This window comes from Notolabrus celidotus, chromosome 16 (assembly GCF_009762535.1).
Source record: "Notolabrus celidotus isolate fNotCel1 chromosome 16, fNotCel1.pri, whole genome shotgun sequence".
Taxonomy (NCBI): domain Eukaryota; kingdom Metazoa; phylum Chordata; class Actinopteri; order Labriformes; family Labridae; genus Notolabrus; species Notolabrus celidotus.
In genome coordinates, this window is record NC_048287.1 from 10100502 (window position 1) to 10125808 (window position 25307).

The 25307-nt window shown below is 41.4% G+C and overlaps 1 protein-coding gene across 6 annotated transcripts in view; it reads left to right on the forward strand.

The window, feature by feature from the left end:
* LOC117827656 (triple functional domain protein) overlaps positions 1-25307 on the forward strand; it is an 88802-nt gene that overhangs the window by 12245 nt on the left and 51250 nt on the right. For all 6 annotated transcript variants that reach the window (XM_034704290.1, XM_034704292.1, XM_034704288.1 and 3 more), the window contains exon 2: positions 8027-8077. In XM_034704290.1, the coding sequence (XP_034560181.1) occupies positions 8027-8077 (51 nt within the window). The remainder of the gene's footprint in view (positions 1-8026; positions 8078-25307) is intronic.

Sequence of the window (25307 nt, forward strand, 5' to 3'; positions counted from 1 at the left end):
TGTTTTTGCTCTCTTGAAGTTATTTAAAAGTACATGAATAATGTTAAATATTGTCTGATAGTACATGAAGTAAGGATCGGAGATATTAGGGTGTGTTTCAGATGTGTAAATAAAAGAGTTTTTGGCTTGTTTAAATCCTCACTTAGGAACGGCTGAAACACACGTACAGTACAAACACACTCACTCACACACATGCAAACCTCTTGCCTCTCTGTGTTTATAAAAGGAGCTTGTCCCACTTTTTCCTCTCATCTGCCATGCTCTTGTTCGTTAATTTCTCTGGCGTGATAGCTAATTGGTGTGAGCTCGGGGAAAAACTTTGCCTCCCCACCGCTGTCTTTTTCAAACAAGCTGGAACGAGAGAGGGAGAGAAGTCGAGGGGGCACGGAGAAAAATGGAGAGAAGATGGAAAAGGAGGGGAAGACGGGAGGTAGGTTGTATGAGAGGCAGGGTGATGCAAGCAGCCTCGAGATCACGTGTGCGAGATAACCATTTTCTTTATGCATTCCTGCAACAGGAGCATAAACAAAAGGCCTTGGAGTAAGTGAATGATTTTATTGTCCTGTTGAAGGGAAATAAGGAAGTCTATTCAAGAGAAAAGAGAGAGTGAACAGTATTCAAAGACAGAGGGAGAGAGACCTTGGACAGATAATAAAGAGAGAAGAAGTGTAGTGTGATTGCCAAACTGTGTTGAGCAAGTTTCTGGGTTTATTAAAGAGGTCAGTTTAAGAAGTGAATGGAATTCCATTGATTAGGATCATTGTGAAAGATTCACCAGAATGCCCTAACCTCCTATTTTGAGAGCTAGAAAGAGACAGAGAGAGAGTGAACCAAACTAGGACAAGTCCTGAAAGACCATTGTACTCCTTTTTTTGTCTCCAGTGCATTCAAAACTGCTATCTCACTGTTGCCCTCCCCATCTCACTCACTGTCTCTTTCTGTCTTTTCCTGTCTTCTCTTCTTCCTTCTTCCCACCCTGTCCCTGTTACGATAACAGTACAACCAAGAGAAATTGATCCACTGCAAACATCACAGTCAGAGGTCCTTTTGTGTCTCGAAGCAGAGGGCTGTGGACTGCTAAGGTCCTTCAGAGGACCCCGGAGGCCTGCAGGCAGAGTGAAGAACACTTTAAAGCAGTGGACTTAAGTTCTCGTCCTTTGGGCACAGTCTTGCTTTTTCATCTTGGCTGCAGTGTCAAATGTGACCAATTTTGCACCTGGGATCCTGAGTGAGGACAGAGCACTTTGGACCAGAAAATTTAAGTCTGTAGAATCAGGACTGAAGAGCACTGGTTCTCTGAATTGAGTAGTTTTATATTTTTGCTGAACCCCCTATAGGTTCAATTTTATTCAGATTGTTGTTGGATGAATCCGTCTTAAGGATGGTCACGTTTGTGTTTCTTGTGTAAGTTCTAGTTTAAAATTTGTATTTCAACCATAGATTGTGTAATAAGTGGACATAATATCCTTGATGTCACCTATTTTTTTCTGAAGCGCTGTTTTGAAGCCAGTCGCCGGTGGGAGCCATATTGGAAATGCTGAACTCGACCTAACGTCTGTCAAGCTAGTATGAGGTAAAGAGGCGGGCTTTGAGCCTCCTAGCCAACAGCTACAGTGTTCCTGCCTGTCAATCAAGTCAGCTGTGCCTCTCGTAATGGAAAACTCACAATTGTAATATCGTTGAAATTGCCTCATTTTGAAAATGTTAACCCCCCCCCCTTTCAGTGTGTGCCGATCGCGAGATGGGCTAACCAGACTAAACTAATTTTTTTGTGCCAGGCTGTAAACATGTCTATTTCTGCTGTAAAGATCGTCTTTTTTAAAATTGGTGTGTGTTTGATTTCCAGTACTTCCGGAGTCAGCCTCGTGCGAACACTCCAGGAACCGCTGTTTTTAACACTTCCGCATTGGCTTCAGTTCTCACGGGTTGCCGCTTGATTTAAACACAAAAAAAATCTCTTTAAATCAAACATTTTTGGGAGGACCAGATCAGTAATCAAGCTTACATTTGGTTAATATTAGGAGTCGACTGATATTTGTATTTCAGGGCTAATATCGATTATTAGTAGTTCATGTGACCGATAACCGATATTTGGAAAGGATAAACATTTACAGTTAAAATTTTAAAGATTCTGTCAAAATGAAGATTTTAGAATATTAAACTCCAACACAAACCTTTGTTTAAATGCCTTTATCAAATGTTTATTTATAGCTTCAAACTGAGCCAGTTACATCACACAGTCCTGTGAAGTTAGCCAATCAGATAGTGTTGTGGGCGGGACATCAAAGGAGATAGAGTGGTGAGTGAAAACAGACTTCAAGGGAAAGACACACTCAGCTTAGCCAAAGTAGCACAGGTTTGAACTGATTCACTGTCTGTGATTGGTAATTAAAAATGCTGATACAGATCACTGAACAAATATTGAATATCGACCCCGATAATCGGCCTAGTCTGATAACCAGTCAAATCGACCCATGACTCAAACCCAAACATGCAGAGCTTGGCAGTGTATATTGGTATATATTAAAATATTATTTTAAATGCATCTGATCCACCATTTAATTGAATTTGATGCCACTAATGTTAACTAGTTGATATGCATTGGAGCAGGTGTCATTGGGCCCTGCTGCTCACTCACAGTGCGCCACACTTCTTACTTCTCAGCAGGGTGCCTCCTTTCAGATGCTGGATTGAATTAGTCTTGCTTTTAGCTGCAGAGACAGACTTTGTCAAGCTCAGCCGGGGATTGAGGTTCGCTTGAGTTCAGACTGTGCAAATCAAAACACCTTCAGACAACTGAGGAGCCTTGTTTTTGGGAATGCGCTTCTCAGATTTGTGCAAGTGAATGCTGGTGTCTTTATTATTTACCTATGTCCCAGAAGAACTCTGTTACTCAAAAAGCAAAACCACAGCACCAATGATGTCGTTTAGTTATACATTTATCTTTCGGAAGAGCACAGAGGGGTAACAGAGACCAAGATAACAAGACCATAGTGTTTTCAGCATTCTCACTATTTTGATTACAAGTTTCAAAAGCTGACATCATGCTTTCTTCACTGTTCACCATGTCCTCCAGTATCAGCTCCTAGCACTCTGTGTGCCAGGTAACACAAATGTCTCTCGGGTGGGTGATCCCGTAGGTATTACATCGCTAAGTGCTCCGTCCATGGCTCTTGACATTTAAATGCTTGCTAAACCCCTACAGCTCTATCTTCCGCTTCACTTTCCAAGACAGCTTTGACAGCAGGTTATTGCTCATTGTTTTTGTGCCTCACACCTCATTCTGGTCGCTATGAGCCAGACAATGGGTATTTTGAAATGAAAGGGGGTCTTTCCTTTTCGTGTATGAGTCAAACGATGAGTGTGCCTGCCGAGAAGGGAAAAGCAGGGGCCCTCAGAAAGGGTGGTCTTGCATTAATGTAGGCTCAGAGGCAGAAACAGTGTGTTGGGACAAGAGAGAGCTGTCTGTAGCAGGGAGCTCAGTTTAGGATACAGTATAACCAGTGTTCAACAGCGCTTGCTGAGGTCTGTGTGAGTTCACTGTATCTAACTGTTTGCATGTTTAAGAGAAGAAGGAGTTGTGGGGGTTTATGGGAATGGGTCCAAGTGTGCTTTTTTTGCTTTGTCACTTCCTCAACAGTGTACAGATGTGTGTTTGTGTGTGTGTGATCTGTTTAACTCTCCAAATGGCTTTGTTAACATTTTGGCAGTGTTCTTATACGACCATGGACTGAAACAAAGTCTGCTCAGTGTGTGTGTGTTTGTGTGTGTGGTTGGATTAACCCACTGCTTCAGCTGTGACAAACCTAGAGGAGAAGCCTCTCTCATAACTGCATGTGTGTATATCTGCGTCTCATGCTTTGCACACAAACTGTGTGTTTTATCCTCTTTTTAACTCCTGGCTCGCCTTCTATTCATATTGTTTAGGTTGAGATAAGATGTGGGCAACCACTACTGTAGTCTGGTATTACATTGTTGCACACTTTGGCTGAAGTGGACATCTTTGGCATTGCAAATATGTGAAGTATGCGGGTGTTTGGTTTTTCTCTTGCCTTCCTTTTTTCCCCTTCTCTTCTCCCTCATGCCGTTCACTCTCTGTTAAGTTCTCCCAGGTACACAGCTTTGGAGGAGACTCCCTTGAGATCCATGTGCTTCTTCTGACTGCCTGGCACTGCTTCCCCGTGCCATGTGTGTGTGTGTGTGTGAGCTTCTCATGAACACGAGTCCCATTAGCTTTGGCACTTATTACCAGCAAGTTTGCTCGTGTAGTTTTATGTGTACTGTGCCCGTGTATGTTCAGTTAGACGAAAAATGCCCTCAGCTACATATTGCTTAATAACAACTGTCTGTTGCCTCTGCAGCTTGTACAGAAGAAAACCAGTTCTCATATAGATGAGCATTGTTTCATAAAGACCTGATTATCTAAGCAGTAGGGTTTAAATCTTACTTCTTGCTCTTACTCTCACCTCTGAAAGGCAGACATGACCTGTATGTACGAAACCAGAAGGAGTTAAGTTCCTTGCTAAGGACCCTTTAGTCAGGCACATACTTCCTAGTAACATGTTATTAGTGTCTGTGGTTGATTCTTTCCAAGTAAAGTAAGAAATTCCTCAATGTGTTGAACTGACATTGACAGCTGAGCTCTCCCCCATCAGGCCACGTCCAGGGCAAAAAGTGACAGACATTATTGGTGTCATTATGTTTTCAGATTGTCCATCCGTCTGTGTGTGCTAGTCTGGTGATTGGGACGAATCCAAAACACCAAGAAGCGTGACAGGAAGTCGGGCACCAAAACAAAATGAAAACATCCAGTTGATTTCAGAATAAAACACTCTGTGTTATCACCAGATCGTTTTTCACTTAACTACAACAACAAACCGTCATGATGAGCGGAGCTAGGCCTGGAGTCAGCAGGTCAGAGGTTTTCAGACGTCGATAAAGACAACATGGATGAGAAGAGGTGTCGGATATTCATTATTTCAGTAATTAAAGCAGAGAAACCTTGGTCACATGACTCCAGCTATCCGGTGGTCTTGCTCCGTGCTGATTTCTGAAAACGCAGCCAGTCGGTGTTGACGGACGAGAGATCAAGGAGCCAGACCGCAGCGGATTGGAAACGGACCAGACACAGATTTGGTGGAAGTCCCAGGTTAGACTCAAGGTTGAACTAAGGTTGAAATATGTGGTGTTCAAAGGTCAAGGTCACAGCGGCTCCACTAAATGTTTAAGCCATGATTCCAAAAATTATATGCTCAAATTTAACATTTGTTTTTTTATTTATTTTGCATCCATTTGTGATGGATCAGTCCCCCCTACAGCTGCAGGTAAGCTGTCATTTCAGCTCCAGTGTTGGATCCTGGACTGATTCACTTTAAAGACTTTGTTTAATACTTGACTTCTGTGGATTTGACACCAGCGTTGACTTATTTCAGTTCCTAGCCTTTTCTGCTAATGTATCCTTCCATGGTGGCGATGGTGGTAACAACAGTTCCAGTCCAACAATTCACCACAGAGACCTTAAAGTGAGATCCATCACAAACTACTGAAAACTTGATGGTAGTTTTAGTTTTTCAAAGTGAATTAACAGTGTTAATATATTCAGTGCACCTAAATCCTGGTTGTCATCTTTGTATGCAGATAGCAAATGTTGAAATCACTTACGAATAAGCCTACTCCTCAAGGCAGCACAGGATCTCACATCACAATATCAAAAAGTGACACTTCACATGTAAAAAGTGTCACACAACACTGTCTCGCCCATGTCATTAGACATAGGACATCCCATAGTCCAGTGTATGGGCAGTAGTCTGCAAACCCACCATGCTCTGTCTGCCTCACTGCAGCCCTCTGTAATGTTAAACAGGAGGAAGAAGCCTGAGTCAGAACAGAGGGAGCATGTGTGACTGAGTCAGCCAGCAGAGCGTCCAGCAGCCTGTTTACATGCTGACAGCACATGACACTGACTGTATCCTCCTCTCAGTCACAGCAGCAGCCGCTCTCACACGCGGGCTATAGGCTGTATCAATGAGCTGATTGTTGTATTGGCTGGGAAATGAGTGAGCTTCAGTCATGAGGTATGGACCGATGAGAAGATGACTTATTCATGCACCGGTCAAGTGTAAGCAGAACATTCTCTTTGACAACATGGAATATTTTCGTGTGTCGTTTGGTAAAATAATCATAAAAAGATTATGGTTGAAACATTTGTGTCTGTTTTCTTCTCACATCAGTGGAATTGAGTATGATCTTATTTCTGTTTTTCATTATTGAGTTCAAAATCAACTTTTTACCAATGCAAGAAAGAACCTCCTTCAGCTAACATTGGGTCATAATGGATCCCAATAAAGACAAGTATTGTTCAGACTGCAGGCCAGTTCTCCTTGTTACCACAGCAGCACCAGTGGCAATGTCAAACTCACACTGTTGTTTTTTGGGAATGACCATGTTGGCATGATTAAATATTCTGGAGACGTTATGTTCCCCAGATTCCCATTCAGTCTTGGTGGAGTTGAACCAAACTACTACTTTGTTACAACTATAATCTTGTGTTGAAGAAGTTTGTAATTGATTAAAGAACTTCTGTCTCATGGGTAAAAGTTCCGTGTTTAAAAAATGTCTTAGGGCCTGTTTCCACTAGCCCCTGGCACTGAGCACTGGTGGCACCTTGTAGCTTAAAAAACAATCCAGTTAAGTGTTTTTATGCTCAGCTTCCTTGGCGCAAAAAATGTCCATGGCGTCAGCTGTCTTTTGCTGCTGTGCTCACAGAGCTCTCAGTTTGAAATAGTTCCAAGTTTTAGAGCACCATGGTGTTCATTTAAGTAATTTCTCCATAAATGACCAAGCGAAATCAAGGAGGGGCAGCCCTTGTGATACCAACAATAATGATGGAGGTCCGTACGGAGGAGAAACTAACCACATTAGTTTTTTGGGGGGGACAGTTTTCAGGTTTCGAGCTGCTGATAGTGCTCGGACTTGATTTCTATCTTTTATTATGTCCTTTGTAAAATTCCACTGAAGACAAGCAAATATGGAGCATACAGAGCAATTTGAAACCACTGCTAAGGGATGCGGAGGCCATGGGAAAAATTTCATAACCAAGAAAAAGTAAGCACTCTATGATTGAGGTTGTGGGCACTGCCAGTGCAATGACGGGCTGTTAGTGGACATAGGCCCTTACATCGGCCTCTGAAAACCTCTGACCTGTTGACTCCAGGCCTGGCTTTGCTCATCATGAAAGATTGTTGTGGAAGTTAAATGAAAAACGATCTAGTGATTACACGGAGTGTTTTTTATTGAAGATTAACTGGATGTTTTCATTTGTTTTGGTGCCTGACTTCCTGTCATGCTTGATCTGCTCTGTAGAAATGTATGTGTCGGGCTCCGGCATTGGGCAAAAATAGAAGTCTTGGGTTTCTGATCCGGAGGGCTCCGATCCAGTGGAAGTTAACACATTGACTAGAATAGAAACCTACCAGAACCAGTGCTTTGACAGATTGGCGACGGTTTAGACACGTATCCAGTGGAATTTGGCCATTATAATTCAGTGTTAAATCCGCCTGCAGGTGGGCTGAGTGCATTGTGTGATGGGCAAGTTCCTAGCTAGCTGCTAGAAACTATTAGCCTCCACCCAAAGTTAAAACTTAAATGTTGACTGCAACATTAATGTCTAAAACCATGTAGCCGTTTAATTTCTGCATGTACGCTTTGTTGGCATAGTTTTAGCAGAAGTATCCATTGACATTGTTTAGCTGCATCTACATTAACATAGCTCAACCTTACTGTTGTCATGGTATTTTGATAATGTCATTTTGGAGGGAAGGCAGGTGATGTGTAAGATCAAGTAGAGTTATGGGAGCAGAGTTACGAGAGCAGTGTGGAAGCTAAGACACTCTTGAAGCATGACAAGCATTGTCTTTTTCTTTATTCCAATTAACCCTTCTCTCCAACAATCATCACATTTGACTAATTGTAACTTAGTTCATTCATTTTCTATGTTGGTTAACATTTTATTTTTGTGTGTCTACAGATGGATCCCTCCCGAAAGAGCCAAAAGAAGATGTATCGAGCCAGATAGCAGGTAAACCAATCACCCAAGCATACAGGGTTTTTTGTAGTGTGTGCCATGATGGTGAGAGAAGAGTGTGTTCTTAATTAATGTGGAAATAACACTGTGACACACCAAGACACACACTCTCACAACACACACTAGATTAATATTTCAGTGTTCCCAGTGACAGACAGGTCATTGTCACCATCACCATCGTTTCTCACATCTCCCTGACCACCCTTCCCTCCTCTTCTCCATCCCTCTATCTCCTCCCTCTCCCCCCTGTCATTGCACACACTGTTCCCCAGCCAGTGATTGGCTACCTTTGTCAGCCTTGTGACAGTCAGTTCTCCATGATGATTTGAGATGGATGTGTAGCTTTCTTTCTGTCTCTGCCTTTTGAGTCCTGCCCTCAGACAATTTAGCTTTGATATCCAGTTGCTTCTGCTGTCCTCTTCATTATGTTAAATTCCCTGAATTTGATATTCCATCGTCCTAAGATGACCTTTCTCCTCCGTCATATTTGATTCTCCTTCTGTTCTAATTAAAGCAATATAGGCCAGGTCAGAAATGTGTGTTATGATTGTCATAGTCAACAGTACCAGCCCCTTATATGATATTACATGACCTGTGACCACTTTGATGAGCAAAGGTATGGAAATAGTCCATGTTGTCAGAGCTAGGCCTCGTAGTTTGAAAGGTAGTCAAAAAAGAAACGACTGACTTTGAGTGGAGATGATTAGCAATGCAGGCCTTTAAAAATCTTTAGCCCCAAACCCTAGATATAAAGGAGGACAGTGAGTTGGCAGGTTGCTCTATAGCCCGGGGGCTCAGAAGGCGACAGCTCTAGTGCCTGCAGAAAAGGCGTTAAAAAATCATGAATGCAATTATGTGTAGACAATACTTGGCCTGGTTGTTACTGGTTGGCCTGTCTGTGAAACACTGACAGGGCAGTGATCACTTCCTGGTTTCTGGGGGATTGGAGGATTAAGCTCGTCCATCTGCTGGCCTGGGCCTCTCAGCCACTGGTCTGACTGGGCAGCTGAAGACTTTGTTGCAATGGGAGAGGGGGCAGTGCTGTTATGTAATAATGTTAATGCCTTTAGACCCAGACAGATGTGCTGAAGAGCACTTTGCAAGGAGGGAATGTTGTGGGTTTGTGCATTTCCATCACTGTCTCTTCCCCCCCTCCCGCTCTGTTCTTGGCAGTTTGATCAAAACGTAGAACTACTCCAGTTTAAGTGAATTGAATCGGTGTAAATCTTCAGTAATCAATTGCATTATGCAAGCTGAAATTGAATTTCTTAGTCGCCTGCAGATGGCGTATTTGTGCAGCGTGGAATAGCTGAAGCAGGGAAAAGATTGCAGCATGCAAATCTGCAACTGGCTGCTGAACCTCAACAGGAGAGAACAGCTGAAACCAAGACGTCAGTATCAAACTGTTCTCCCCGTTATGCACTAATATTGTGAAGGCATAAAACCAGAAAAAGGTAGGATACATTGAAACGAAGTGTCTGTCTCACTCTTGCTATCATGGATTTATCAGATCCTCATGTATTAAGCGCTGTGTTGCCAACAATGTATTTTCTGTCTCGTCACGGTTTGTCAGAATGAGATCAGTTGGCATTAAAAGGCCCGAGCCAATGATCTCTTGGCAACTAAAACAAGCTGTCTTTTCTCTCTTCCCTTTCTAAATCTCTCTCCCCTCCTCCCCTGCTGTGTTTGGGTCGCTGGGGTAACCCTGGCCCGTTTCTCGCTCGGTTAGCCTACCCTGCTATTAGAGGTCTGGATGGAGAGAGAGAACAGAAAGAGGCAGAGGTAAAGGAAAGATGGTGCTCTCTCTCTCCTGGGCCAAAACTCAGATTTGGGGACAAAAAGAGGAAAATGGGGCAGGACGTGGAGAGTCTGAGCGGAGTGGACTGGAAATAAACACCCAGGCACTGTGCTGTGTAATGGCTTGCTCTGTCAGCTCGGTGTTTCTAGATAATGATACCCCGTTTTCACTGACGGGGCCGGAACTTCAGCGAGGCGTGAAATAAGCGCACACTCATATCTCTTCTCCAAACTGCACCTTAAAGCCCACTCTGTCTCTCTCGGATCAGATCAGGCAGCTTGAGAGGGGAATCATTCCAGTAGAGTTGAAGAGGATTGTACTCCATAAGTTTAAAGCAGTCACGCTGAAGTGAAACCTGCCTGTCTATGCTATAAAGACCTCACAGAGAGCAGACTGTGTCTCATGATGATGTACAGGCTGTCCTACACAAACTACAATAATGTATGGATGCAAAAAGTGAACAGTATCACATCATTTAAGCATTCTTCTAACTTAACTCTGAATATTAAGAATGAGTTATAGCAAATGACAGAAGATGGGAACTTATTGCTAAATTACCTGATGCAACACTACGCTGTAATTACATTCTAAGTTTGTAATTAGGAAGTCACTTGTTTGTGTGTGTACAATGGCACGGCCGGTGCAGACTGTACTCACAGTAGGCTCATTGTTAAACTCACGCAGCTGTGTGTGATCACAACAGCCAATAGGATCAGATGTTTCATAGCTGTCAAGTAGGGCAACACCCTCCTCTGTCGCACCCAATTGAGGCTCCTCTACTATGTGAGGTGGGTCGACAGCAGCCAGACATAATGCTGATTGCAGCCAGACAAGAGGAGATGAATAAGACAGAGCCATTGGCTGTGAATATAAACAAAAGTAATTGCAAAATAGTAACAGAGAAAAAGAGGAGATAGAAGACTTGGAAGATAAGAGAGTGAGATAAGGAATAAGACATTTTTTCTAGTCTAATAACATTTGTTAAGCATCACCCTGTTTAGACACAGGCAACAGGCTCTTTAATCACTCACACACAGTTTTATTTTTTTAATTTTGTGACTTTTTGCCCTTTTATGAGCTGATTATTCCAACCCTTCAAAATAAGAGTCCCCAAAAAACACCAATACCACATTTCTTTTAGATATTGCAGTAATCAACAGTTCCTTAAACCCTCCACCTGGACAACGAGATTCCAATTATGGCTACGTAACCTTAGGAAACTTTAAATGTTTACAATCGTTAGCATGTTGACACTGTTAGCATGATGCTGGAGCAGTTTGAAGACTCTGGATCTCTGTTTATCTCCTCTACCCTGTCCAGGTGCAGAAAACAAGGAATGTATTAAATACTGCAGCGTCTGAACTTAAATATGATATCGCACACATTAGCATGTCAAGCTAACTAGCTTATCGGTGATGGCCCGGCATTATTCAGCAACTCAGAAAATCCAATATTGTGAAAAAGTTCAGCATTTAAGAGAGTGAAAATATAAAATGCTCATTACACATAAACTAAGAAGTTTCCAGAATTTTTCTATTTTAATTGGGATAATTGAAATAATTATAATTATGGCCTACAGCTAAATAAATGTTTAAATACTTATCTCAAAATATTAGAATATTTTAGATCAAGTTTGAGTCACGATTCAGTATTCAATCAGTATGAATACTGTGTCTCTCTTGGTCCAGTTTGTTATGTGCAACCACAATTGTGGGAAGACTGCTGACCTGATATTTGTCTAGAAGACGATCATCAACACCCTCCACAAAGAGTGTAAACCACAGAATGTCATTGCTGAAAAGACTGGCTGTTCACAGAGTTCTGCATCGAAGCTTACTAATGGAAATTTGACTGGAAGGGAAAATGTGGTGGAAGACGCAGCCTTGAGAGGATTGTCTAGAAAAGTCGATTTAAGAACGTGTGAGAGCTTCACAAGGAGTGGACTGAGGCTGGTGTCATCAAGAGCCACCATGCACAGGAATACATCAGTTGAAGCCCCTTTCCTGAAGACATCTAATATCAAGTCACTGCAGAGACAGCATCAGAAGAGTCTTACCTGGGCTTTGGAGGAAAGAACTGTTGCTCAGTGGTTCAAAGTCCTTTTTTAAGATTAAAGTACATTTTGCATTTCCTTTGGACATCAAGGTCCTAGAGTCTGGAGGAAGAGCGGAGAGGCACAGTATCTGTGGTATTTGAAGTCCACTGTAAGGTTCCTGCAGTCTGTGAAAATTTGGGGTCATGGACTTTATATTAAAAGGGGACCATTAGTGTTCACTTACTGTGAAGCTAAAAGATTAAGTGCTCTCTGGCTGAGGTATAGGTCCTTAACCCAACCTTCCTCATGTTAACAGATGGATCGTAGGTCAAACTATAAGATTAAGATACCAGTCAAATTTAATTTTTGTCAACATGGTTTCTGTCAATATCATTTGTTCTCATCATACAGATTTATGTCCAAGTGTTAATTTTTCTGAAAAGTTCTGTTTTAATTAGTAATTTGATTTTTTTAAGATATTTGATTGACAGGCCTGTTGACAAATGAGGGCTCCAGCAGCATTCTACTGTATATCTTAGCAGAGGAGAGGAGGAATGGCGAGAGAAGACATAACCAACACTAACATAGGTCATTGAACTTTTCATGTCCATTGACTGTCTGCTTCAAACCTACGTATGAATCTTTTCTGCTGTGCATTGATCTGAGGGACTTTCAACGTTTCATCGGGAAGTTAATTGCGTGTTTTGACGCAAAGGCTGTGATGTCAGTTGCGTGGCTCTAGGTTGCTTCTGCGCATGTCTTTACTCCACTAGTGCAACATGTCAGAGTCTATAAGGGATGAGACAGGATTTTCAAATATTTGAATATTCGCTACGTCACAGAAACACTGACTTAAAGATCGAGACAGACGCTGTGCCAATGATTATCAAATACTATTTTGGCGTGAACTGCCCATCCCTAGTGTCTATGGACGTGTGTTTTTTAGGCTTCCCATCTCACAATAGTTAGAAATTAATGCACATTATCCATTCTATATACACCTAGTGTTTGTGTAGCCATGTTATCTGCTGGTGTTGGTTACCTGTGTTTTATCAAGTACAAAGTCAACACAGCGTCTAAACGATTATTTTAGAGCACTTCATGATTCTACACTTCCAACAGCTTTTTGGTGATGCTGATTGATGAGCAGTACCTAGAACTTGCCCACTGCGCCAAAACTACTACCGAAGGGTCTTCTGACCATGATATTATTGTGCTTGATTGGCCAGCCAACTGGCCGTGTCAGGAGGAAGATGAGAAACACCTGACCTGACCCAAAGCTATAGATGAGTGGAGCTTTGATAACAGCTCAGCCATGGCACAGGCTGATTGTCTCAATGCTATGTCGTGTTGATGCAGTTATGTGTGGTAAAAGAGCCCCAACCAAATATTGAGCGTATAAATGAACATAGGGGAGAACGAGGTTGGTTGTCACACTTTGTACTGTTCTGATGATTGCTCATCATCAAAACATCTTTCAATAGTCATTAATCTTAAATTGAAGCTTAAGGTGTTGGCTTGAAATGTGTATCCCTCTCATTTTCCAACTCATTGTAACAAAGAGGCAATTAACTGTCAAAGCTATCAACCAACCCTATCACAGGGATGGTTGTCAAAATGGTATTTTAATGGGAAAAATATTTTTAAAAAGACAAGAAGGCAGAACTAAATTTGAAAGTTTAATTGCACTGACAAGTGATAGACCTACATAACTTGCATGCATTTTAACATAAAATGAGCAAGGACCATGAACAGGAAACACATCTTTAAGCCGGCCTATATAACAACATAAAGAACAGAACAAATAGGCCTAACACTAATGGCCTACTCAACTAGGCTACATGCAGTCACTGTCTGAGTTACAGTGATGGCAAATGTAGGGTCTGAGCACTCCAACTAATTTCACCATGCATGATTTTGCTAACATAGGGGTTGGTTGTTACATGCGACAACCAACCCCAAAGAGAATGTGACGACCAACCCCAACTGGAATTTTTTGTTAGCATCAAGGCTAACAACCATCTAACAAGTAGTTAGCTAGCTAATACTAATCTAAACTATAGCTTTTCCAGCTTTTTAAGAGTAACACTTGTTTTGTTATAAACCCATCGTTTAAAAGCCTAGAAGAAAAATACTGAGGAGCTGAATATTTACAATTTGACATAAAAACACATAAAGTCCTCTCACCTCAAGTTCTGCTGTCTTACTCCAGAGAAGGCTATGTGGGTGAGCTCTGATCCTAATTCTAGAAATGTCCATACCCCAATTTGAGAGACAGTGCCCTCTGGTGGCGAGATATAACAAGTGTGCCAACCAACCCGTTTGACAACCAACCCTGTTCTCCCCTACTTATTAGAGGTTGGACAGTTCTGTATTGTAAATCCTTTTTGGATTGATCTCAGGAAATATTCTAGTAATATGACTGTATTCCTGATTTCCATGAGGTATAAGCCATAGTCATCAAAATTAGAACAAACATGTCTTGAAGTATTCATATATGTATATATATGATTTAAAAAGGTTATCTTTTTGAATGTAATTACAAAAAATGTTTCACAATATTACATTATTTGAGCTGCACCTGTCAGTTTTCAATGCTCTGTCCTGTTCTAGGTGTTTACACCTTAGCCAAACACATTATCCAAGACAGCCTGATGTTTGCCAATCACATCCATTTATTCTCTGTCCAAGACTTGTTTTCTTTGCACATCATTTTCCTTAAAGTAAGAATTATCTGACTAATTAGATTCTCAGTGCAATACACAAACAATACTTTTTGTTTCCATGCCTTCTACAGTATGTAACACAGCTTTATGGGGTTTCCATGTCAAATAAATCAGCTGGAAATAAATGTGACAATCTGAAATTCATTAGATGTGCTTCACAGTAAATGGCAAAACCTCCGACGCTGGGCCACAAGTTAGCGGAATACTTGTTTTCCTCTGTCTGAAATAAAAGACTCATTTCAGATGTCACAGGGAATTTCAAGTGGTAAATCCACCGCTGCCATGGTTGTTAACATGCATTACAGGCATAGCAACAGAAACCAAAAGGGGAAGAGCAAAGCAGCCAGTCTGTCCACCTCTACTCTTTGGGCCACTTTGGGATTTTTATATGATGAGTCAAACTAAAGAAGTTCATTTTGACCATTGGTTGGGTGATTTCACATCAGAGAGGCCTTAGTTTGACTGGATCTTCAAATTGAAACCATGGTAAATAAGATGTGTTCATGCGTAGTTGAGTAAAATCAATAAAAAGTGTTACAATCAGATTGATTCCATTTACGAGTTTCCCACAGTGAATCAATCAGGAAGACATCTGCATGAAGTGAAATAAAACTGCACGTGTTTGTAGCTTTCAGAGCGTCCATGATCAGGATTTAGGTTAGGGGGTCCAGGTCATGGAGGGTGTATTCCTGTCCACTCCCTCACTCTCTAGGAATTCCTACCATTCCCACACATCTTTCAGGAAGGAATCTCTGGCACGCTGTGAATGCGGGAAGTCCGCAGCTATGCAGGGATGCACACACATAAGCACGGTTCTGGTTTCCTTTGACCAACAACAGCTGGTTTAGAACTGATGCGTCAGAGTCAGCTGCCAGGGAGCCATCAAGAAATTACTCCTGCTTTAAACCAGACATGGGCGATACTGTGTGTGTGTGTGTGTGTGTGTGTGTGTGTGTGTGTGTGTGTGTGTGTGTGTGTGTGTGTGTGTGTGTGTGTGTGTGTTTGTTCATTTTGCAGTATGAAAGCAACTTCTCCCCTCCCTCTCCAGGCTGACCGTACCACCCGTCCCATCTGTTCTGGTCTGGGCAGCTGTTGCATTCTCTCTGCCATTTTTTTTTTGATCACAGAAACACACAGATTTTGACCCCTCCCTTGGCTATTTGTCACAGTCTCTCTGGGGCGCTCTTGTAGTGTTGCTGTTGAGTAAACTTCTTTGTTGCAACACCCAACCTAATGCCCACTTGACCTCTCGAAGGCCCCCACCAGTCTCAAGCCGCTTAGGTGTGTACCAAGTGTTGACATGATCAGACACAGACACACGACTGCATCAGTCCTGACCTGGAATGATGACCTGGACTGTTGTTTCCACACTGCAAAGAATGATTGACATTTCTGGCATTACCCTCTCATCCCATGCCCTTACACATCCATTGTAGGGTGTAGCTTTATCTCTGGTTACAGCATTCAGCACCACCCACTTCACTCAGAACCAGTGATACAGGAAATATTGGAATCAAGAAAGATTGATCCAGCATTATGGTGTTTATTTCATGTACTAGATGGACAAGCTTCCTGGTGAATAGTGTTCACCTCGGCTTTGGAGAACACATTCCGGAGGATTTAGAATGTTCCTAAGAATTGTGGATTTTAGATTTCATCAACAAGGTAACGGCCTCTAAAGCTGTAGATGACTAATTAATGACTGAAAATACAAATACTGCCATTGCTTTACATATTTAGCAGTTTCCAGCTGTTTTTCTTATACTTTGTTACTGTCAGGGAAGGTAAACATATCTTAACTGACATTTGCTAGAGTTTTTTTATTAATGATTTCACTATCAGAAATGTCAGGAACACTGCCTAAATTGGTATTAGCAAGAACGCCAGGAAATGCAACAATCCAGAATCGTATCTAGTTGCCTTAAATAACTGAGCTTGTTTGAACAGATATTTATTTGTCACCACTCCAGTGCAAATGTTCTCCCTCCATTGGTTTGACGTTGGTGAGATTGGTAAACATACTTCATCAATTTATTGCAAACAACAGTGTGGAGCCAACACATGAGTTGGTTGGAGTTGGAGAAATGTAAAGAATTGTGAAGTATTTGTTCTGCAAAGAAACTGCTAAACAGGTGTGCAAGAAGTTTGAAGGGGTGTTGTATACAGGGTTCAACCAAGCGGCGACCTCCGGCCGGCCGGGAGAATTGAAGCCAATGCAGAAGTATTAAAAACTGCAGTTTCTCGAGCATTCACTTAAGGCTGGCTCCAGAAGTACCGGAAACCACATACACACAAACCCAAAATGAAAATATTTACAGCAGAAATAAACATGTATACAGCCTGGTATAAAGACGAGTGTAATCTGGATAGCTCATTTCTCGATCGGCACACACTGTACGGGGGTTGAATTTTTTCATAACGCAGCAGTTTTGAAAATATTAAGATTACAAGTTTTCCATTAAAAGAGGCACAGCTGACTTGACTGACAGGCGGGAACACTGTAGCTGTTGGCTAGGAGGCTCAAAGCCCACCTCTTTACCTCACACTAGCTCGACAGCAGTTTGGTTGAGTTCAACATTTCCAATATGGCACCCGCCAACAAAGTCAGCTTCAAAACAGCTTTTCAGAAACAGATGGGTGACGTCACGGATACTACGTCCATTTATTATACAGTCTATGGGTTCAACAAGTAGTACTACAGCTGCTAAATAGTTTGCATTTTTTGTCTCATTGCTATTGGATTGGCACTCCATGTTACCTAGTATACATGTTTTGAAATCAATAACAGGAAGGCAAAATCCGGATATCTGAACATCTTTGTAATGTCTTCATCTTACATGTGCTCGGCAGCTTTACCAGTGTGGGACTTGTAATGAAAACTAACAAGAAACTTCTTTGTTATTTGTAGCTATCTTGTTGTCAACTTGTAAACAATGCAACATTTATTACAAGAGTGAGCAAGGCTTTTATTTGTAAGAACATTATAAAGTGTTCTCTTCTCAAATCATTTTACAGATTAGCTGTAGTATCATTGTACTCAGGCCTCATTAAAGCAACATATTTACACAGTCTGCTGTATTTCGGATGTATTTCAGGGAAAGATTCTTATCATTTCTACTCATAGATACACAGTGATGTGTATCATGCTGGGAAGCTACCCAGCATGGCCACATTGTAGTGAGCTTGATTACTGTTTGGCTGCACTTAAGTGACAGTGGGAGGAGGGACTGTGATGTGTATTTGGTGGTATATCTAAGCCTCTATTACACTGTTAGGAGTTTCCTGATCAATCTCAAGTCTCCTGATGCTAAGCAGCTTCTCTTAGTGAGTAAACGCAGTGCAAGCATATTTTAATTACTGCCCCTCCTACACATTGAGGATTAACTCTAGGAATCTGCCCCTCCAAAGACAGACAGATTAGCAGCTCACCTAATGCCACATGAGAAGTTTATTGACCTCAAGCATCTACGCAGTGGACTGGGACAGTCTACAGCAACTGCTACGTTTGGAAATACTTGCAACAGCTTTTCCGTGCGGGTATGTAGACGACACCAAAATGGGCGGTTTTGGTCGTCTGCTGGATCGGAATATCTCCCCTCAGGAATCCCAGGATAAGCCTCAGTCACTCACTCTGTGCCCACAGTGGACTGGGATGCCTTCAGCACAGCGGCCCGTCACTCTATCATTAGCTGACGGTAGCAGCGGACTACGTTTCCCATTAGGAAACAAAAGCCATCTCCAAAAAGCAATTTATGGATTTTTTTAAAATTCGTGGAATAATTTTCAAGCATGACTTGCTGGGCAGCCAATCACAACTGGCGGTATGCCCAGACAGGCTCCGCCCTCGTTCATCTGACAGGTACAAAGCTGTTTCTGGTGGTGTATGGGTAATGGTGTGGAAGTTATATATCTACCATGAGATCATCACTCTTCTTTCCCTTGTTCTTTCCCTTGTTCTTTCCTTTCATTTCTTAAATAAATCAGCCCACACAGACTCCTGGTCAGGTATCACAGGTATATATATATCAGGTATATATATATACATGTATGTTAAATTAGAATTATTTAATTGGAAATAAATAGATAATAGCCATTCCAATAAGATTCAAGCAAACGTATCCCATTAGGCAGGTTCCCCCAATCCACTTTATTTATTTAGCACATTCAAAAAATTATAAGTGCTAAACAATGGCATAAGATAAGTTAAAACATTAACGTTTAAAACACAGTAAAAATGGAATAAAATAAAATAAAAGAATCATAATAAAACATGTAAGAGACTGGAAAATACTTAAAAATACTAAGAAAAAATAAGAAATGAAAATAAAAGACAGAGACACACACAACTCTCATGCTGGGTTAAAAGCCAAGGAATAAAAATAAGTTTTAAGATGGGTTAGAAACACAACCTCTAAGAAGTTGTCCTAGAGGTTGTGTGTGAGTCCAAGGTGGCATTGCAGTTCCAGCGAAAAGAGAGAAGTAATTAACACGCTTGTGTTAGTCCTTGTTCCTCCCTCAACCTAATACGAAATTGATAAGAAAAATTCTTCACATATTTTTGGTTTTGAGAAAAAAAAACAACAACTTACAATAGAATTTGGAGGAACAAGATGAAGGAAAAGAAGAGTTGAGGAACACAAAATGCAAAGAGGGTATGTTTATGCTGAAGTAGTTTGTGAGCGGCTGATGGTCTGTCTTCACTACTCTGTATTTTCCTCCTTGTTTTCTCTGTCTGCCTGTTTGTTCCCATCTGCTCTTTTGTTCGTCACCCCTGCGCACTTTTCCTCTCTCTCTCCCTTACTGTCCCCTTAATTCTTCCCACCTCTCTCAGTCACACTTTCATTATCAGCCCCATCATGCTCGGTGTTGTTACACATGTTTTGTTATCCCTTTTCTTGTCACCTTGTTATTTCTTGCTGATCATAAATATTAAAAAAAAAAAACTCTTTATCCGGTGTGTGTGTGTGTGTGTGTGTGTGTGTGTGTGTGTGTGTGTGTGTGTGTGTGTGTGTGCGTGTGCGTGCGTGTGTGTGTGCGTGCATTGGAGAGAGTGAGTGACCTGGCTACTCTATATTTAGCAGCTGTGCCACTTTTCAGTGCCCAAGTGCTGCAGAGCACAGGGTACATGATGCGTCTGTTTGGCCTAACTTGCATCATGGTCTGACAAAAGAAGAGAAATACTTGTACCCAGTTCAGACTTATGCTGGAGGTTACATTGTACTGTACAGTTCATTGTCAGTTTGTAAGCTTCTTCAGATACTTGATGGTGTAATGTCATTTAGAGGAAGAAAATAAATCACAGATCTAGATAATGAACTAATGATCAGATAAGGTGCAGTCATTTTTTACAAGCAGAGTGATCATTTGACTACACTATCACAAACACAATGAAATAAAGGGCGCTACCACACCATAGGCAAATGGAAAGTATACCTTTAACATATTGTTGATATCATACAGAGTGAAGGATTTGACCTTTTCAGTAACATCCAAATAGTGACATTCAAAGTGAGATGAAGAGTGTTGGGGACGAGGTGAAAGACGTTTTGAATGTATGACTGTGTGTGTGTGTGTGTGTGTGTGTGTGTGTGTGTGTGTGTGTGTGTGTTGGGGGGGGGTCTGTGTGTGAGACTTGTGTATGTTGGTGTTTACAGAGGCTACAGTGTGTCTGGACAGGCCTGAATCCAGTGACAGTTAAACTTGAGTGTACAGTGGTGGATTGACTCAGAGTTAAAAAAGCACCTACTGTATGCTCTCCCACACTATGCACACACACACACACACACACACACACACACACACACACACACACACACACACACACACACACACACACACACACACACACACACACATCCAAGCACGGGGGTTTTCTGCTCGTCATTTTGCCCACATTTGGTTTTTCCTCTGGGCTCTAAGTATTCTGATGCTTCATGGCTGCCAGCCAATCAGACTGTGAGCTTGTGGCAAACATCAAAGACGGTGTAAAGTTCAGACCAATCCATTAGTGCATAAACAAGTTTCCTTAACCAAAGGAGATGTTTGAGGAATAATTACAGCTATTCAAATAAACCTCACTCAGCTTGAAGGCATTGATTAGTATGAAGTGTTTGGAATTCACATCTCCTGCAAGGTCAGGTTTGGCCATGACCTCCTGTGATATAAGGTAACCAGTCAGGTTCTTTTGCCATTGCAAAGCTTCAATTATAAATGGAATTGTCAATTTTTAGGGAGAAAAAACAATTGAAAGTAAAAAACAAGTCAATTTAAAAAGTTGTCATAATATTTATACTTCAATTTGTAATCGAGAGTCTCTCTGCATAATGTTGCGTTCACAACTGTCTTGTGGTATTCGTGCGAATACAAACGCAAGGCTGTTTTGTGTTTACTCGCTTAATTCTCACAAATGACTCGCTCAATTTCTGCGTCAAAATCAAATGTACACAAGTGCCTAAGATGCAAATTTTCGCCACAGGGGGGAAGGTTCCCACGCCACACAAGTCTGTTGTTATCAAACAAGGTTGAACTTGCAGGCATTGAATGGAGAAGCCAGCTATGCTAAAGTGAACTTCCTTCTACAACCCATGGCTGGAATCAAGTGACGACCAAAGGTTTTCACAATTTACCAGATAATCGGACCTCCTCACTCACTTTCTTCACAGTGAGCTCTTGTTTATTCTTGATCCCATAAAAAGTAGGTAGTGTCACAAAGTTCAGGGAAGCTGCACAGCAATATAATCAAAATGTCCTATATATTCTGGGTTAATGAACCTGCTGGTCCATATGCCACATCATACATCACAGGAGGATCTGCATGCTGTTTACTGATTTCAGAGTTCAGATTTCAGAACTTGCGTTGATTTGCATCTTTACATTGACTTTACATGTCTTCCATTCGTGCAAAACAATCAATCAATCTTTATTTGTGTAGCGCCAAATCACAACAAGACGCTTTTTCAAACATAGAAGATCTAGAACATACTCCATGTTGAATTATAAACAAAGACCCAACACCAAGACAGGATAAGACTCAGTCTTATCTTAATCCACCATGAGCATTGCACCTCGCAGTATTTAGCAAGTTACAGTGGCGAGGAAGAGCATCCTTTTAACAGGCAGAAACCTTGAGCAGAACCAGACTCATGTTAGACCGACATCTGCCTAGAACCAAATGATTTTATTCGTGTTTGGTGTGAACACCCCTTGAGGTTTGCAGAGTTTGTGCTGTCCCAAATCAAGGGGAATGGCTACACCAAACATTAGCACAGCATATAAGGTGTCATCCAGATATCCAGGGAGTCGCACCCTTGTATCTTTTCAAGAGAACAAAGCATCTTCACCTCATTAGCACCCCCTTTCTGCTGCTCTGCTGTAGTAGAGATGTTCCCTAGCATCATGTCCCTCCTGTATATGGTTGTGTTGCCACCTCTCTTGAGTATAAGTAAGGCTTTGCAGTGATATTTTTAATTTTGTATGTACATTTTATCAACCGATGATAACTGATAATAAACTATGCACTAATTAATAAGGAAACCAATAGTTGGTTCCAGCCTGATTTGACCCCCTTCTCTTCCGTAGAGAGTGAAATCTGCTGTGTGAGTGCATGGTCCCAGAAATAGAGACCATGAAAGCGCCTTCCCTTTGAATCAACCTTCTATCATGCATTATCTCTAAAGAACTACAATCTCACTGTCTTCAGGAGCACAGTGGGAAACGTAGTTGATCATGTTAATTTGTATTTTGTGGCGCCCTGAGGGAAGTCGGGAGACAAATGAGAGGAGGATAGAAGAGTAAAAATAGAGACGGGTCCTGATTCTCATCCATCTTTCCGGTGGTGAGAAGGAATTAGCATCCTCATTAGCATACAGTCATAAATACGACGACATGCTGAGATCAGAGACTGCAGAACAATACACTACAAGTGCCTGAAGTGTGTGTGAGTGTGTGAGTGTGTGAGTGTGTGAGTGTGTGAGTGTGTGTGTGTGTGTGTGTGTGTGTGTAGCTCTGCATCATAATAATAGTACATGGTCTACTGAGACAGAGAGCGCACTCCTCTTTACTCATTATGTAACATGTGGTAACAGTTAGTGTGTGTGTGTGTGTGTGTGTGTGTGTGTGTGTGTGTGTGTGTGTGTGTGTGTGTGTGTGTGTGTGTGTGTGTGTGTGTGTGTGTGTGTTACTAAGCCTTTGCTCTAGGAACAGTGAAGCGTTATGGCTGATTGGACGGGATGCACAGGACCCTGACATGAAGCTAAAGTGTCTCACTCATCTCAACATTATTTCACAGCTACTTATTAAAGAAATCAATCATTTTTGACATAATTGAAAATTGACAAATACAGTTTGATCTTCAACCAACAACAACTTTTGTAGCCTTCTTAAAAGGAACGAACCTAGCTGTTATTACTAGCATTAAACTGAACAATTCCAATTATACCAAAGTATTATAAGGTAAACAGGTCAACATGAATCAGCACTGTCAGAGTTCTTAAACACCGCTGCTGTATCCCATACCATTTTCTATGGATAGTTGCTTCATGTGTCATTTTCAATTTTGTAGTTTTCTCCGCTATTTCCAACCTTTGTAGTGCTTTTCCCCTCTTCTGCCTTTTGCTGTTGTTCCTATCTCTGTTTGTGCTGCGTAATACCCGTCAGAATCAGGTACTACCACAGCATCAGTCACTGTGTTCTTGAATAGCAGACACCTTTGTTTGAGACATCCAGTAAATTAACTCAACATACCTTAAAGAGGTAATTTCATTACAATTTCTGCATCATAGGTCACTTAATACAGAGTAGGGACGGGACAGGATTTTCAAATACTCAAATATTCGTTCACTCATTAAAAATTGAAGAGTTAATGTGAATATTATCTGATTTTAATAGTACATATTTTCATTGTTTTCACCAATGCCTGGTTGTAATACTGATTCCTGCCAGATGGTGGCAAAAGATATTACTTTATTGATCCCCGGGTGGGAAATTCAGTTGTTACAGCAACCCAGACATAAGTACATCAAGAAAGAAGTTTCAATAAGTAAAAATAAGTAAAAATAAAAATAGATAAATAAAGCTAGAATACAATTTAGATATATACAATGTTACAAATGGAATTTAAATTAAATAGAAGTAATTACAGGCAGTATTAAAAAAAATTCAGTAGTGACAGGTTGACATGGTGTGATTATGGTTGGTAATGACAAATTAAGCAATAAATAAAAATAATATGGGTATGTAACAGGAGTAAAAGCATGCTAACTGCATTAAATAGCAAAAGAAAAATTAAACATTAGCGACAGTCGCTGGAAATACTTACGTAGTCGTGTAAGGTTCAGTCATGGAGAAAATTTGCTGAGACTGCACATGGCTGTAAAATGTAAACATACACGCCACACTGCTGCATTGCAGAAACACCAGCATAAAGGTTGAGACAGACACTGCCACTGCCCACTATTAGCAGCATCTCGTCCCGGTGCTGGTTAACGCGACTGCGATGTAAACGGACCGTTAACGGGACAGGTGTTCCAGGCAGTGTTTACTTCTTCTGTCTATACCTGCAGCGCAATAACTGTTGTGTAAGTCGCCGTTGTCTCTACTAAAGAAGCTCAGTTACGAATAATCACTGAATAGATGCCAGTGATTATTGAATAGTATTTTTTCCTTGAAAAGCCCATCCCTAATACAGATCTCATCACAAAGGCTGAGGATTAAAACGTGGAAAAGTAGTCACAGGGTGGCCAAACATTGGACCCATCAGCAGTCGTCATGCCTCATGGTACGATGGCAATGTTTCTGGGAACTGATGCCAACTTCTAAGCAATATGCTGTAGCCAGCAGTTAACATTCAACAACTTCCAGCCAACTTCCTTGTCAGTGCCATATTAATGTCGGCATCTTAAACAAATCCAACAGTTGTTTTAATAAAAGCCCCCAGAGGAGTGCCTGTTCATCTTTTCTGGTGGGCCCCAGTTCAAAAGTGGGTAGTAAGTCACACAGAGGCTTCACTCTGGGGTTCATTAGCAGTATGACAGCAACAAATAGATGTTTTAGTTGTGATTTACCTGCAATTAATGGTTTTTGAGTTAGCTAGAACAATGACATCATGATTCAGATCTGTCCAAAGTGAAATGCTTTGCCAGGTTTGGAGGAGGAGAAGAAAAGAACTCTTAAAATGCTTTTCTGAAAAGGTCAGATTGTGATGCAGGTGGTAGGGAAATCTGAAAAGCTATTGGCTTTGGTGACACAGCACCAAGCAGATTAGTCACACAAATTGAAATGTGACCTAGAACTGATTGTTAGCAACATGTGCATGCAGAAACATGTTTCTGGAGGGGAATACATTGTCTTCATATTTATTCATTACTGTGAATTGTCACCACCATCTTTTTTTCTCCATTACCTCTTTTCCACCGAGGCAGTTTCAGGGCTCAATTGCTAACCAGTTTTTTGTGTTTCAACTGCGAGAGAACCGGCTCCCAGCCATGAAAATAGGTTCCAGAGCAGCACCAACTCTTTGCTGGTCCAGAATCGTGAACCGCTTACATCAGGGGCGAGGAGCGAGGGGGTGAGAGACGGATGACAAAAAGACAAACCATACGAGTTTCCGCAATTTTCCAGCAGCCAAAAAATAACCAAGATGTTAAGTGTTAGTAAAGTTGGATAAGT